The sequence below is a fragment of the Coregonus clupeaformis genome, chromosome 29 (assembly GCF_020615455.1).
Source record: "Coregonus clupeaformis isolate EN_2021a chromosome 29, ASM2061545v1, whole genome shotgun sequence".
NCBI lineage: Eukaryota > Metazoa > Chordata > Actinopteri > Salmoniformes > Salmonidae > Coregonus > Coregonus clupeaformis.
Genome location: NC_059220.1, coordinates 11,594,747 through 11,608,414, shown reverse-complemented (window position 1 = coordinate 11,608,414; position 13,668 = coordinate 11,594,747). Strand labels below are relative to the sequence as shown.

The window sequence follows — 13,668 nt, the reverse complement described above, 5'->3', positions numbered from 1 at the left end:
CCTTAGTGACTAATTCTAGTATGCCCAGTTTGTCATTTATCGACTTCAACAGATCGCTTTCCACACTTACCTGTCCAAGTGGTGAAAAGCATAAATAATCTGTATCCGTCGAGGAGTCGCGGTTTCTCTTGGAGATTGACTCTCCTCGTTTATCCTCCGTCATGTTTGAGAGTTGCTCGTTGTTGTAATATTTGTCGATACATTTCTCTAGCCTTATGATATGTTTTGTGTTATTATCCAGATTTAATGTTATTACCCACGAGTATATGAAGTGCTAATATCTAGTCTAACTCCTGTGTGTTCAATACGCTGTCTTGTCACGTGACCACAGTCTTGCAGTCTCTCAGTGTGGATGTTGCTTGTAATCCTTCTGGTTGGCATATGTACGTATCCACTGTGGGGATGACGTCGTCGATGCACTTATTAATGAAGCCGGTGACTGATGTGGTAAACTCCTCAATGTTATCGGATGAATCCCGGAACATTTTCCAGTCTGTGCTAGCAAAACAGTCCTGTAGCTTAGCATCCGCTTCATCGGACCGCTTCCTTATTGAGCGCGTCACTGGTACTTCCTGTTTGAGTTTTGGATTGTAAGCAGGAATCAGGAGGATAAAGTTATGGTCAGATTTGCCAAAGTGAGGGCAAGGGAGAGCTTTGTATGTGTTTCAGGGTGTAGAGTAAAGGTGATCTAGAGTTTTGTCTCCTCTAGTTGCACAGGTGACTTGCTGGTAAAAATGAGGCAAAACGGATTTCAGTTTCCCTGCATTAAAATCCCTGGCCACTAGGAGCGCCGCCTCTAGATGTGCATTTTCTTGTTTGCTTATGGCTCTAAACAGCTCGTTGAGTGCGGTCTTAGTGCCAGCATCGGTTTGTGGTGGTAAACAGACAGCTACGAAAAATATAGATTAAAACTATTTTGGTAAATAGTATGGTCTGCAGCTTATCATTAGGTATTCTAACTCAGGCGAGCAAAAACTAGAGACTTCCTTAACATTAGAGATCGCGCACCAGCTGTTGTTAAGAAATATACACACCCCTCCCCCTTAACCTTACCCAAGGCTGACGTACAGTCTTGACGATGCATAGAAAAACCAGCTAGATGTATATTATCCATGTCCTTGTTCAGCCATGACTCCGCGAAACTTAGGATATTACAGTTCTTCAGGTCCCGTTGATAGAATAGTCTAGAACTGAGCTTTTCCACTTTGTATTCTAGTGATTGTACATTCACCAATAGAATGGAGGGTAGAGGCGGTTTATTTACTTTCCAACATCAGGATGCCCGCTCATTTGCCTCTCTTGCGCCGTCTCTTCCTCTTTTGAGTCCCGGGGATTAGGGCCTGGTGCGGAATGAGCAGTACATCCAGAGATGCCTACTCGTTGAAGTAGAAATGTTCATAAGCTGTTTTCGGTCATAGGAAATGATGGCGGAAACATTATGTACAAAAAAAGTTAAGAAAAGCACACACAAAATAGCAGAATTGGTCAGGAGCCCATAACACGGCTGCTATCCACTGCAGCACCATCTCCTCCAAATGTGAGTTTGTCTCTATATCTGCTTCAATGTGTGATAAATAAACCAGCAGCCGTATTACCCCAGACGCCAATTTCAGAGCCAGCCGAAAGTTGTTTTCCACATTATATTAAAAAGGCAATTTCGTGATGAAATATGTGTTCATGCATCAAACAAGCTTTATTGGAATGCTTATGAAACAAAGTCAATAGCAGGAAAACAGACTTTCAGCTACAAGCAAATTAATGGGTGGTTTTCATTCAGGTAATGCTGTTCAGCATGGTTTGGGATCAATTCCATTTCAATTCCAATTAATTAGTATTTCAGCATGATCACTTTGCTCGCATCTACACGCTCTCCTCCTCTCACCTTTTCCCTTCGCTTCTGGACTTCAATGCACAACACAACAGCTGTCTGTGAACAGGCGAAAAAACCTTTCCAAGCCAAACTTTCATACCATAACCGCTAACCGCTACACACAGCCTACATCGTTGTCACCATATTAGCTAACGTCTTAGTCAACATAGCTACTAGAACTAACGCATTAGTAAACCCACTACAATCATGCAGTACAGTGTACAGCAAGCAGTTTAGCAGTTACACTGGCAGACCCAGGTGGCAATACATTTATAAAACCAAAAGCTTACTTTGACTTGGAAGAGTTCCAGTGTTGGATAGCCATAGCCAGCTAGCTAACATAGCATCCCTCTCTGTTTGAGCTGGGTGTTGGAGTAGGCTAAACTACAGTACATTATTAAATCAGTATAAATATTATCCTCACATGAATATATATTTATATGTACACTGTGTAAGAAAACCTGACATTCAGCATTCACGCTGGAGGCAAAATAAGTTGTATATTAAACCCAATTAAGCCATCAAATGTCAACAGTAGCAACCCTCACTAACAACCATGTTGTCTGTCCCTGTTGTAATTTCACAGGTGTCACTAGAAAGTCTAATTTCCCACGCACAGAGAGAAGACTGTGATATACAACTGTCTCCTATTTGACAGTAAATAAGGGGAACATCCTGTTTGCCAAATGTCCTGTTGGACACTGAATATGGTGGGCATGTTAATTTGAAGATTAGTGAGAACTGAAGCATTCATGTGAAAGACAGTGTTAATGTGTATGCACACATGACTGTAAGTCGCTTTGGATAAAAGCATCTGCTAAATGGAATATATTATTACTATTATTCAATTATGAATATAGCCACGGCCAGGTAGAAACTGTATCAGACAAATCAAATGTTACTTTCTGGGGGGGGGTCTCAAAATAAGGAGCAAGAGGAGTTTTGAGAATGATGTGTCTAACGCTGTGTATTAACAGATGAATGTTGAGTATATCAAGGAGAATTACGCAGGCCCCGGGAATCGAACCCAAAATCCTGCCATTGCAAGCGCCATGCTCTACCAACTGCAGTAACTCTTTGATTACAACTGCTAGACTATGTTACTGTATCTAGCCTCTAACATGTTAGACTGTATCTCACCTAGTTTGTCCTCTGTGTAGACATTAGGCTCCAGTAGGTTCTGTAGCTCAGTGCTCTGGATAAGGTAACTCTTCAGCTGGGTCATCATCTGCCTGATTTCCTGCAGCATCTCAGTGCTGGAGCTGTGCTTCCCCATGGTCTCCAGGATATACACCCTGTGGTCAGATACATTCATTGATTAGTCCATCAAGGTTGTCCGAATCGATTACAAAATTAGGGTAATTGAACACATTTTCCATTTCCCATTGGACAGGGATATGAGTAGGTGTCCACATACTTTTGGCCATTTTAGTGTAGCTAGCTGCATTCGCTAACTAAGTAAGTAAAAGTGAAAGTGAAATAAATACAATGAAATATAGCTATTTCTCTCTCACTCTCTCTCTTGCTTCTACTTCATTTTTGAATAAATTAATTTGTTCAAAACTGTTCAACTATTGTCTTTCTCTCTCTTTGAGTCAACTACTCACCACATTTTATGCACTCAATGCTAGCTCACTGTAGCTTATGCTTTCAGTACTAGATTCATTCTCTGATCCTTTGATTGGGTGGACAACATGTCAGTTCATGCTGCAAGAGCTCTGATAGGTTGGAGGACGTCCTCTGGAAGTTGTCATAATTACTGTGTATGTCTATGGAAGGGGGTGAGAACCAAGAGCCTCCTAGGTTTTGTATTGAAGTCAATGTACCGAGAGGAAAACGGAAACTAGCTGTCCTCCAGCTACACCTTGGTGCTACACAGACAGTGCTGTTGAGGCTACTGTAGACCTTCATTGCAAAACAGTGTGTTTTAATCAATTATTTGGTTAATATACTGTGGGGAGAACAAGTATTTGATACACTGCAGATTTTGCAGGTTTTCCTACTTACGCTGCAGGATTTTAATCCATGACGGCGTAGTGTGTTACTAATGGTTTTCTTTGAGACTGTGGTCCCAGCTCTCTTCAGGTCATTGACCAGGTCCAGCCGTGTAGTTCTGGGCTGATCCCTCACCTTCCTCATGATCATTGATGCCCCACGAGGTGAGATCTTGCATGGAGCCCCAGACCGAGGGTGATTGACGGTCATCTTGAACTTCTTCAATTTTCTAATAATTGCGCCAACAGTTGTTGCCATCTCACCAAGCTGCTTGCCTATTGTCCTGTAGCCCATCCCAGCCTTGTGCAGGTCTACAATTTTATCCCTGATGTCCTTACACAGCTCTCTGGTCTTGGCCATTGTGGAGAGGTTGGAGTCTGTTTGATTGAGTGTGTGGACAGGTGTCTTTTATACAGGTAACGAGTTCAAACAGGTGCAGTTAATACAGGTCATGAGTGGAGAACAGGAGGGCTTCTTAAAGAAAAACTAACAGGTCTGTGAGAGCCGGAATTCTTACTGGTTGGTAGGTGATCAAATACTTATGTCATGCAATAAAATGCAAATTAATTACTTAAAAATCATACAATGTGATTTTCTGGATTTTTGTTTTAGATTCCGTCTCTCACAGTTGAAGTATACCTAGGATAAAAATTACAGACTTCTACATGCTTTGTAAGTAGGAAAACCTGCAAAATCGGCAGTGTATCAAATACTTGTTCTCCCCACTGTATTTAGTATAGTTTTATCTAAAAAGGAAAACTTTGTTAATGTTTCGCTATTAAATTCTTCTGAAATTCACTGAGGATGGTCCTCTCCTTCCTCTGCTCCTCTCCTCTCTGCAAACCACATAGCCCCTGACCTCTCCTCCTCTCCCCTACAGCACACAGTCTAGCCCTTCTCCTCCTCTCCTCTCCTCCTCTCCTCCCCTCTGCCTCTCCTCCTCTCCTCTCCCCCACACAAAACCCCCACACTCCTCCCCTCCTGTCCTTCTCTCTAACACACATAGCTCTTCTCTCCTCTCCGCTTCCCTCCGCACACCTCCTAGTCTCAGTGGCTCGTGGTGATAATCTCTCTGTTCCCAGAAGGCCCTGGCTCCCCGCTGCTTTAGGCTCATCATCCCTTATTATTACACTTCCTCAATAGAAGCCTGCGGTTGCTATGGAAGCCAGCAGCAGCTCTGGTCTAGGCACTGCCTGGTGAGTGTTAGACATAGAAATAGAATCCCTAGAAGGGACTTGATTTCCATTCTAGTTATTCTATTTATGGCATTAGCTGTATTGGGAGATAAACAGTGTCTGGGATTTTTTTTGATATTTGGGGGCAGAAACGAGCTGACGAGGGAAAAGTTTTGTTGACGTGTGGCTTGATTAAACCATATAATGAGGTAAATGTGCGGTGAGTGGTTGAAATTGAGAGCCCTCTTATTGAACTGCGGTAAGTTGTATGCAATAATATTGCAATGATTTGACTGTTCTATGCGGAAAGAGTTTATTTGTTTATTTGGATCCCCATTAGCTTTTGCAGAGACAGTAGATCTTTTTCCTGGGGTCCACAAAAAACACAAAACATGACAAGTAACAAAACACTGGTACACTGATAGACAAGGACAGTCACACGAAGGTATATAGTGGGGTAAAATTTGAAAGCCCTCGCTTAATTTGCGGGAAATTCTTGATTTTGCAATCCCCCCAAAAAATAAGAGGAGGGACTAGTTAAGCCCTGGATGTACCTCACTTTACCGTTACAGCAGGCGGCAGCCACTTACAGTACCATGCAAAGGTCAAAGAAATACACTGGCATGAAATATTGAATACCTGAAGAACATTACATGGTGGAAAAAGGGAGTGTTATCTTTCCAGTCTGAACCTAGAGAGGACAGTAACAGTATATTGAGAAGGTTTAAGGTAATGAACGTGGAAGTGTTTGGCAGCTCTGGAGGCATGGGGTTGTATTGGCATGTTTATTGAGTCTACTCTCCATTCCCTTTATTGTAGTTTTTCCAATGCCAGCCCACTAAGCCGGATTAACACAGGCGTATATTTGCAATTCAGCTAAATGGAAATTTCACAGGATATATATATATTGTGTGTGTGTGTGTGTGTGTGTGTGTGTTATACACACATAGGTGTGTATCCATCGTCTTCTGTATGTGGTTACCTTTATGACATGAATCCAAGTCATACTACTGCCCCCTGCTGTAACAGTGTGTAATCACAGGAGATTAGACGCAGCATACAACTAGAACACAGATTGGGCTAAACTAACCACTTATTCTGTTCTCTCTCCCCAGACTCTACAGACTGACAGAGGAGAAACAGTTACTCTGGACTTGTACAGGACTCATCACAGGAACTACGCATCTCTCTCTCTCCGAGGCCTGTCTCATCAGTAGATTCTCTTTAGAAGCCCCACAGTGACGACACAGTGATACCTTTGGACAATTGAAGCAAGCACACACATTTTCCTCAGGAAAATGCTGCTAACTGATGCTGACTCACATGATCAGCTGACACCAATAGACGTGGTCCTTCCGTGAGGACTCGGCCACTAGAAAGTCTACAACTGAAGATACGTGGATTTGTCATTTTCCTATGGAGCAATAAAGCCCAACTGCTATGTTCATTGTATTACTGAGGGGATTCCCAGGCTATGGAGTTGTGTAGTGAGACCTTGATGTCAGCAGTAGCACAGCAGACTCAATGGAACTGCGCTGAGATAGGGGATGCACCAGTCTGCATGGCTTAAACAGACCATAATATATCAATGCAATTATCCCAAGTGCATTTTTTTCAACAATGTAAAAAAATCTGAATGTATCTGTTAATTTAGTTGGGACTGATCAGGTACACTTGACTTTTGCCCCTAAAATAACTGACTGAGAAAACTGTAAACTGCAACTTTTGTTTTGGAGGACTACAACAGGAAGTTCAGCTCTGTAAAACTACAACCCCCATTACCCACCATGGTGTTGCCGCAGCCAGACAAGCGCCACGTGTGCCTGACCACCATGGTGATCATGACCAGCATGGCCTTTATGGATGCCTACCTGGTAGAGCAGAACCAGGGGCCCAGGAAGGTAAGAGGCCTTAAAAAAAATTATATTAAGCTGTAGTCTGTGATTCAAAAAAGAATAAAACTATACATCATTCATTTAAAAGTCCGAAAATAGATGTACCATTCGTAGACTGTAGCTTTGAATTACAAAATTATTTAAAGTTGGCCTTTTAATCAGTGATTTTACTGTTTTGACATCCTTTTTTTTTTTTTCATCTCTTTCATTGCCTTTCAATTGTTTGCTTTTTATTTATTTCAATGTATTGTTTTACTGTAGAAACTGTTTTGCGATTTTAATGTTAGGTAAATGAAGTATGATGTGTATTTGTAGATCGGGGTGTGCATCATCGTGCTGGTGGGAGACATCTGTTTCCTCATCGTGCTGCGCTACGTGGCGGTTTGGGTCGGGGCTGAGGTGAAGACCGCCCGCCGTGGCTACGCCATGATCCTCTGGTTCCTCTACATCTTCGTCCTGGAGATCAAGCTCTACTTCGTCTTCCAGGTAGGGAGACAGCTGGGCCAGAAACCAGAGGGTCATGAGTTCCAATACCAGTGCCTACCGGGGAAAATCTGGTGGGGAGTGGGCCGGTGTAATAGGACTTTCCAGGTGAACAAAAAGGAGAGCAGTCATTGATGAAGTCATTCAAAATCAATACGGTTTAATTACAAGAATTCAGGGAGACACCTCCAGAACAGATGCATAGAACATTTCTAACTGGCCTCTTGGAGACCCTTAATATCCTAATCAGACAGCACCAAGTGTACCTTAAACACCAGCCAGAGAGGCTTCTGGAAGTCCAAACAAAAGACATTGACTGTCAGCTGCAAAAGAATCACACAGTGTTTCACATAATAAAATGATTATCAGTGTCCTCAGTCCTTGTACCTCCAGTCTGGCGTCAATCACTATCAGCAGATATTAGTTTAATCCATAACATCTAGTCTAGTGACCATCAACCCGAGTGTTACAAACAGAACGCTGGAAATCATGTGTAGTACAGAAAGGGAAGATATAGAAATATGCTAAACATTGCATTAAACACTCTAAACTGAATATTAACTTTATTCATCTTAAATATTGCCATTACAGCCGGCAACCGGAGTGTTGCTGGCATCAGTATCCCAGATACCATCTCCTTTCGTTGTACCCTTGAGCAGGATACTTCGCCCCTAAACTGCTCCAGGGACGCTGCACTGTGGCTAACCGTGGGGTGTGTATGTGTGTGTATTGGCTGGGGGGCGGGGAGGGGATGCTGCAACCTGATCTCATAGTTTAATGTCGGGACTTGACAGGGCTGGATACTGACAGAGATCCTGAAAAAGACACATTTCAATATCTCTCTGACAATTAACAACAAAGAATGTCTTATATCTTCTAGAACTACAAGGCGGACAGGAAGAGCCTGGAGACAGTGGCCCGGAAGGCTCTAACCTTACTCCTCTCTGTGTGCGTCCCGGGGCTGTACCTGGTCCTTGTGGCTCTGGACAGCATGGAGTACGTGAGAACCTTCCGGAAGAAGGAGGACATGCGGGGGAGGCTGTTCTGGGTGGCCCTGGACTTGCTGGATGTTCTGGACATCCAGGCCAACCTGTGGGAGCCCCAGCGGACGGCCTGCCCATCTGGGCCGAGGGACTGATGTTCTTCTACTGCTACATCCTCCTCCTTATCCTGCCCTGCGTATCCCTCTCTGAGATCAGTGTCCAGGGGGAACACGTCTCGCCTCAGAAGATGATGCTGTACCCTGTTCTTAGTCTCGTTACTATAAACATAGTGACTATCTTGATCCGCGGGGTCAACATGGTGCTGTTCCAGGATAGTAGGGTTTCCACAATTTTCATAGGGAAGAACGTGGTGGCCATAGCCACGAAGGCCTGTACGTTTCTGGAGTACAGGAGGCAGGTGAAGGAGTTCCCTCCACAGGACCCTAGCATGGCAGGTATAGCATTAGAGCTGCAGCAAGGGAACTCTGTGGGTCACAGCCACGGGCACAACCAGACCTTGCCCAATGCCACCACTAGCCTCCCCGACGAACACTCACCGACCGAGGTCATAGACACATGACCCTCGCCCATGGATAGTTAGATCCTTTTCACACTGTAATGCCGAGCGGATCCATGCTGTGATGTCTTTGGTATTTTTCTTTCACACTGTGCTTTCCAGCAACTACCAGTGCAGTACAGCTTGGCTTAGCTTGGCTCAGTAGTGTGAAAATGGTGGCACGTGTCTGACCCTGGGCACAGCTAGACTGGACTAGACTTCTCAGAGCTCAGTATGACCCCAACCAAGACTGTTCCCGTCCTATGGGGTGGCAGAAGCAGAAAGAAACACCATGTTTCACTGAGGCCGCTCCAGCTCAGGAAAACGGCCCAGCGCCTTGCCAGCCAGCCTACCAGATGAACTGATGAGATCATTCTGATAAAGACTGATGTGTTTTTCTATTTTATTGTGTGTGTTTCTATACTTCTCTATGGTGGACTAGCAGACAGACAGACACATACTGGTGACCTCAGATACAAAGCCCAGCTCAGCTGACAGGAGCTTATAGTCTACCAGTTAACCAGACCTTTGTGCAAATACTACTCAAAATAATTTCAAATACTCTTTCTGGACTTGATTGAGCTTGCCTGGCACAATGGAACCAATTGAATAGTGGCAATACTGAAAACCACACCCATCTGGCACTCCAGGCAGGCTAGAGCAAACATTAAACGTTTTTGAAAGATTTCCAGTAGTATTTGAACCCAGGTCTCCTGTAAACTCCTTGTCCTTTTTGACTCACTGGGATTTTTTGTAATTCCAAGACAATGTTTTTAAGTGATGGTGTAATGCTGTAATTCTCTTTGTCATTTTAAATATATATATATATATATATATATATATATATACACATACATACATACAGTGTATATATATATATACACTGTCATTGAAGCAGCATTCATTTGAGGAATTTCAGAGTGAGGATGGTTAGAGGGAAACAAAGAGAGGGAGGGGTGGACGGTGGAAGAGAAAGCAAGAAGAGAGAGAGGGAGTGAGTTAGAGAGAAAGAAAGAAAGATGGGAGGGAGGGTGGGAGTGGGAGGAAAAGGGCTTGGGAGAGCGGCAGTGTGTGTCGGGGGTGGTGGGTGGAAGGAATGGAGGGATGGAGGATGGGTAAAGGGCTGGGGAGAGGGGCAGTGTGTGTCGGGGGTGGTGGGTGGGAGGAATGGAGGGATGGAGGATGGGTAAAGGGCTGGGGAGAGCGGCAGTGTGTGTCGGGGGTGGTGGGTGGGAGGAATGGAGGGATGGAGGATGGGTAAAGCTGCTTATTAGGTGTAAGCCTCTCAGAAAGGGATCCAATTACCATGCTACTGTGAGGCTTTTAAAGTACGAGACCAGACCATATGTATGGTGTCCATATTAGGACATCCTTAGAGTCACAAGAAGGTGGTGTCAGACACCTGGGCCCGTTTGTATCAAGCATCTCAGAGTAGGAGTTCTGATCTAGGATCAGTTTTGCCTTATAAATCATAATGAATTAGAGGAATGACCTGATCCTAGTTCAGCACTCTGACTCTGAGATACTTTGTGAATACGGGCCCTGACTATACCCACTCCTTGTGACTCAGAGGCTGTCCTAATATGGGCACTAGGTGAAACACCTCTGTGTTTCCCTGAGCTCAGCACTATATATAGATGGAATAATAAAGAGGGTCCACAGCCCTTATAGTTTCTCAATGTGTCTTAGTATGTGTGCTTATGTAGCATTGTGTGTTTGTGTGTGTGTGTTTGTGTGTGCTTATGTAGCATTGTGTGTGTGTGTGTGTGTGTGGGTGGGGGGGGGGTGAGTGCTTGTTTTTGTGTGATACACATACCTTATAAAACTCTACTTAAAAAACTACAATGAAAAATCCATATGCTCTCTCTTTGTCAGGAAACATGCATGCATAATATTTAGCATAAAACATGAAAGACCAAGCTCTCAAACAACATTCAAATTACCATAGATGTGTTTAGCTGAGATATACACAATGTCTTTACTTTTTTTTTATGGAGGAAACAGAATATACTAAAAGGCCAAAAGTGCTCGTCGAATATCTCATTACAAAATCATGGGCATTAATATGGAGTTGGTTCCTCCTTTGCTGCTTCTGGGAAGGCTTTCCACTAGATGTTAGAACATTGCTGTGGGGACTTGCTTCTATTCAGCCACAAGAGCATTAGTGAGGTCGGGCACTGATGTTGGGCGATTAGGCTTGGCTAGCAGTCGACGTTCCAATTCATCCCAAAGGTGTTCAGTGGCTTTGAGGTCAGGGCTCTGTGCAGGCCAGTCAAGTTGTTCCACACTGATCTCGACAAACCATTTCTGTATGGACTTCGCTTTGTGCACGGGGGCAATGTCATGCTGAAACAGGAAAGGGCCTTCCCCAAACTGTTGCCACAAAGTTGGAAGCACAAAATCTTCTAGAATGTAATGTATGCTGTAGCATTAAGATTTCCCTTCACTGGAACTAAGGGGCCTAGCCCGAACCATGAAAAACAGCCCCAGACCATTATTCCTGTTCCACCAAACTTTACAGTTTGCACTACGCATTTGGGCAGGTAGCGTTTCTCCCGGCATCCGCCAAACCCAGATTCGTCCGTCGGACTGCCAGATGGTGAAGCGTGATTCATCACTCCAGAGAACGCGTTTCCACTGCTCCAGAGTCCAATGGCAGCGAGCTTTACACCACTCCAGCCGACGCTTGGCATTGCGCATGGTGATCTTAGGCTTGTGTGCGGCTGCTCGACCATGGACACCCATTTCATGAAGCCCACGACTAACAGTTCTTGTGCTGACGTTGCTTCCTGAGGCAGTTTGGAACTCGGTAGTGAGTGTTGCGACCGAGGACAGACGATTATACAGTACTGTCCCAGGCTATACAGTACCATGTCCCAGGCTATACAGTACCATGTCCCAGGCTATACAGTACCATGTCCCAGGCTATACAGTACCATGTCCCAGGCTATACAGTACCATGTCCCAGGCTATACAGTACCATGCAAAATGCACAATAAGATGCTGAAGTCTTACTTAGTTCCTGTAAATAAGTATTTGGGTGCTGTGGCCCAGGAGTATGAAAAAGACGACCAGGGGAGGTGATACAGTAACATGGCCAGGAGAGGGAACAGATTACAGCAATAAGAAAAAAAGGGTACCGTATAGTAGGATAGAGAAGCAGCATCAATGGAGGGGAATCATTGGTTTGCAGAAAGCAATTTAGAGTCTGCCGATTGGGTGAGTCTGCCAGGTAGCACCACTGGGTCCGGTGATAAATAATAGTCTCTGCTGTCCTGGGTCTACTTATCTATCACAGCAGAGCAGAGAGCTAGCCGGGTCTCTGGGTCTCTAGCTGATTCTGATTCTATGGCTACTTCCCCTTGGACCCTAGACAAGAAATAACCAATGAGCATTGTTGCAGATGACTACAAAACGGATATCCAAACAGGACAGATGAAGAGGCAAGCCTTAATCTTTAACTCTTATATGTTAAGTCCCCTATTTGGGGGACTTTGAGCAGTTCTGGACCGGTTCCAACAGACTTGTCTTGGGGTTCGGAGTCTTATAGTGCAAGAAAGCCCCATCCAGGGTTGCCATGTCTGCAGTTTTCCTGAAACTGGGCTACTTTGATAACGATTTTGAAGGGGTGAAAATGTATTGGTCGCGGGATGCAGGTTTTTGGGCTACTTCTAAATTGCCCCGCGGCTGCCATGGCATTTCTCTTTTTTTTAATCTATAATGCACACACACATAAACGCACACACACACGCACACTCAGGCACACACTCACGCACACATACAGAAAAACACACACAAACACACGTACAGTGCTCATCGTTGCTGAATGACAGCTCTCTGCTTATTATAGCCACAAGTCTGCCTATATTGTCATAAGCACATGTAAAACATGATAATAAACATTAGAGAGAGAGAGAGAGAGAGAGAGAGAGAGAGAGAGAGAGAGAGAGAGAGAGATATTAACTCATAAATCACAGGTCTGCCGCATTACCAAATTAATGGTCCACTCTCCAAAAGTAATGGGGTCAGGCTGGTGTATTTAGCTTCGGCACCCATTTATTTTCTCATCATAAGTTTATTAAAATATTCAATTTTTAACACATCATAACTTGGATGTTGGGGGAATAGAGCATCATCTGCTGTCCAAGTTCTTAGCTAAGGGTTTGTGCTCCCCTAGACGCACACACACACACACACACACACACACACACACGCAGGCACGCGCACACACACACACACACACACACACACACACACGCACGCACACACACACGCACGCAGGCACGTGCACATACACACATACACACACACACACGCGCACACACGCGCACATACACACACACACACGTGTGCACACAATTCAGGCCGGGATTCAATGCGAAGCGTGTTGTAGAGTCCTGTCGACAATGCACCTTTTAAAGTCAATGTTCCCGCGCAGATGTCGGCTCATTCGAAATTGACCTTCAAATCAAGCACCCTGCAACCCGCCTCAGGTTGAATTCTGGCCGCAGGTCCCTTTCGAGAAGTAAATTACAAACTGCTTTTCAATTTACCCTAACCCTGCTGTATATTACATTACGTGTCAAACTCATTCCACGGAGGGCAGAGTGTCTGCAGGTTTTCACTCCTCCCTTGTAGTTGATTGATGAATTAAGGTCACTAATTAGTAAAGATACTCCCCTAACCTGGTTGTCTAGGTCTTAATTGAAAG

General features: G+C 44.3%; 1 protein-coding gene across 1 annotated transcript in view; it reads left to right on the top strand.

The window, feature by feature from the left end:
- tmem121aa (transmembrane protein 121Aa) overlaps positions 1 to 9,734 on the top strand; it is a 63,664-nt gene extending 53,930 nt beyond the window's left edge. Inside the window, 4 exon segments of the mRNA XM_041854706.2 lie at positions 6,156 to 6,941; positions 7,251 to 7,421; positions 8,299 to 8,524; positions 8,527 to 9,734. Of these exon segments, the coding sequence (XP_041710640.2) occupies positions 6,828 to 6,941; positions 7,251 to 7,421; positions 8,299 to 8,524; positions 8,527 to 8,981 (966 nt within the window). The 5' untranslated portion in view covers positions 6,156 to 6,827 and the 3' untranslated portion in view covers positions 8,982 to 9,734.
- The last annotated feature ends 3,934 nt before the right edge of the window (positions 9,735 to 13,668 follow it).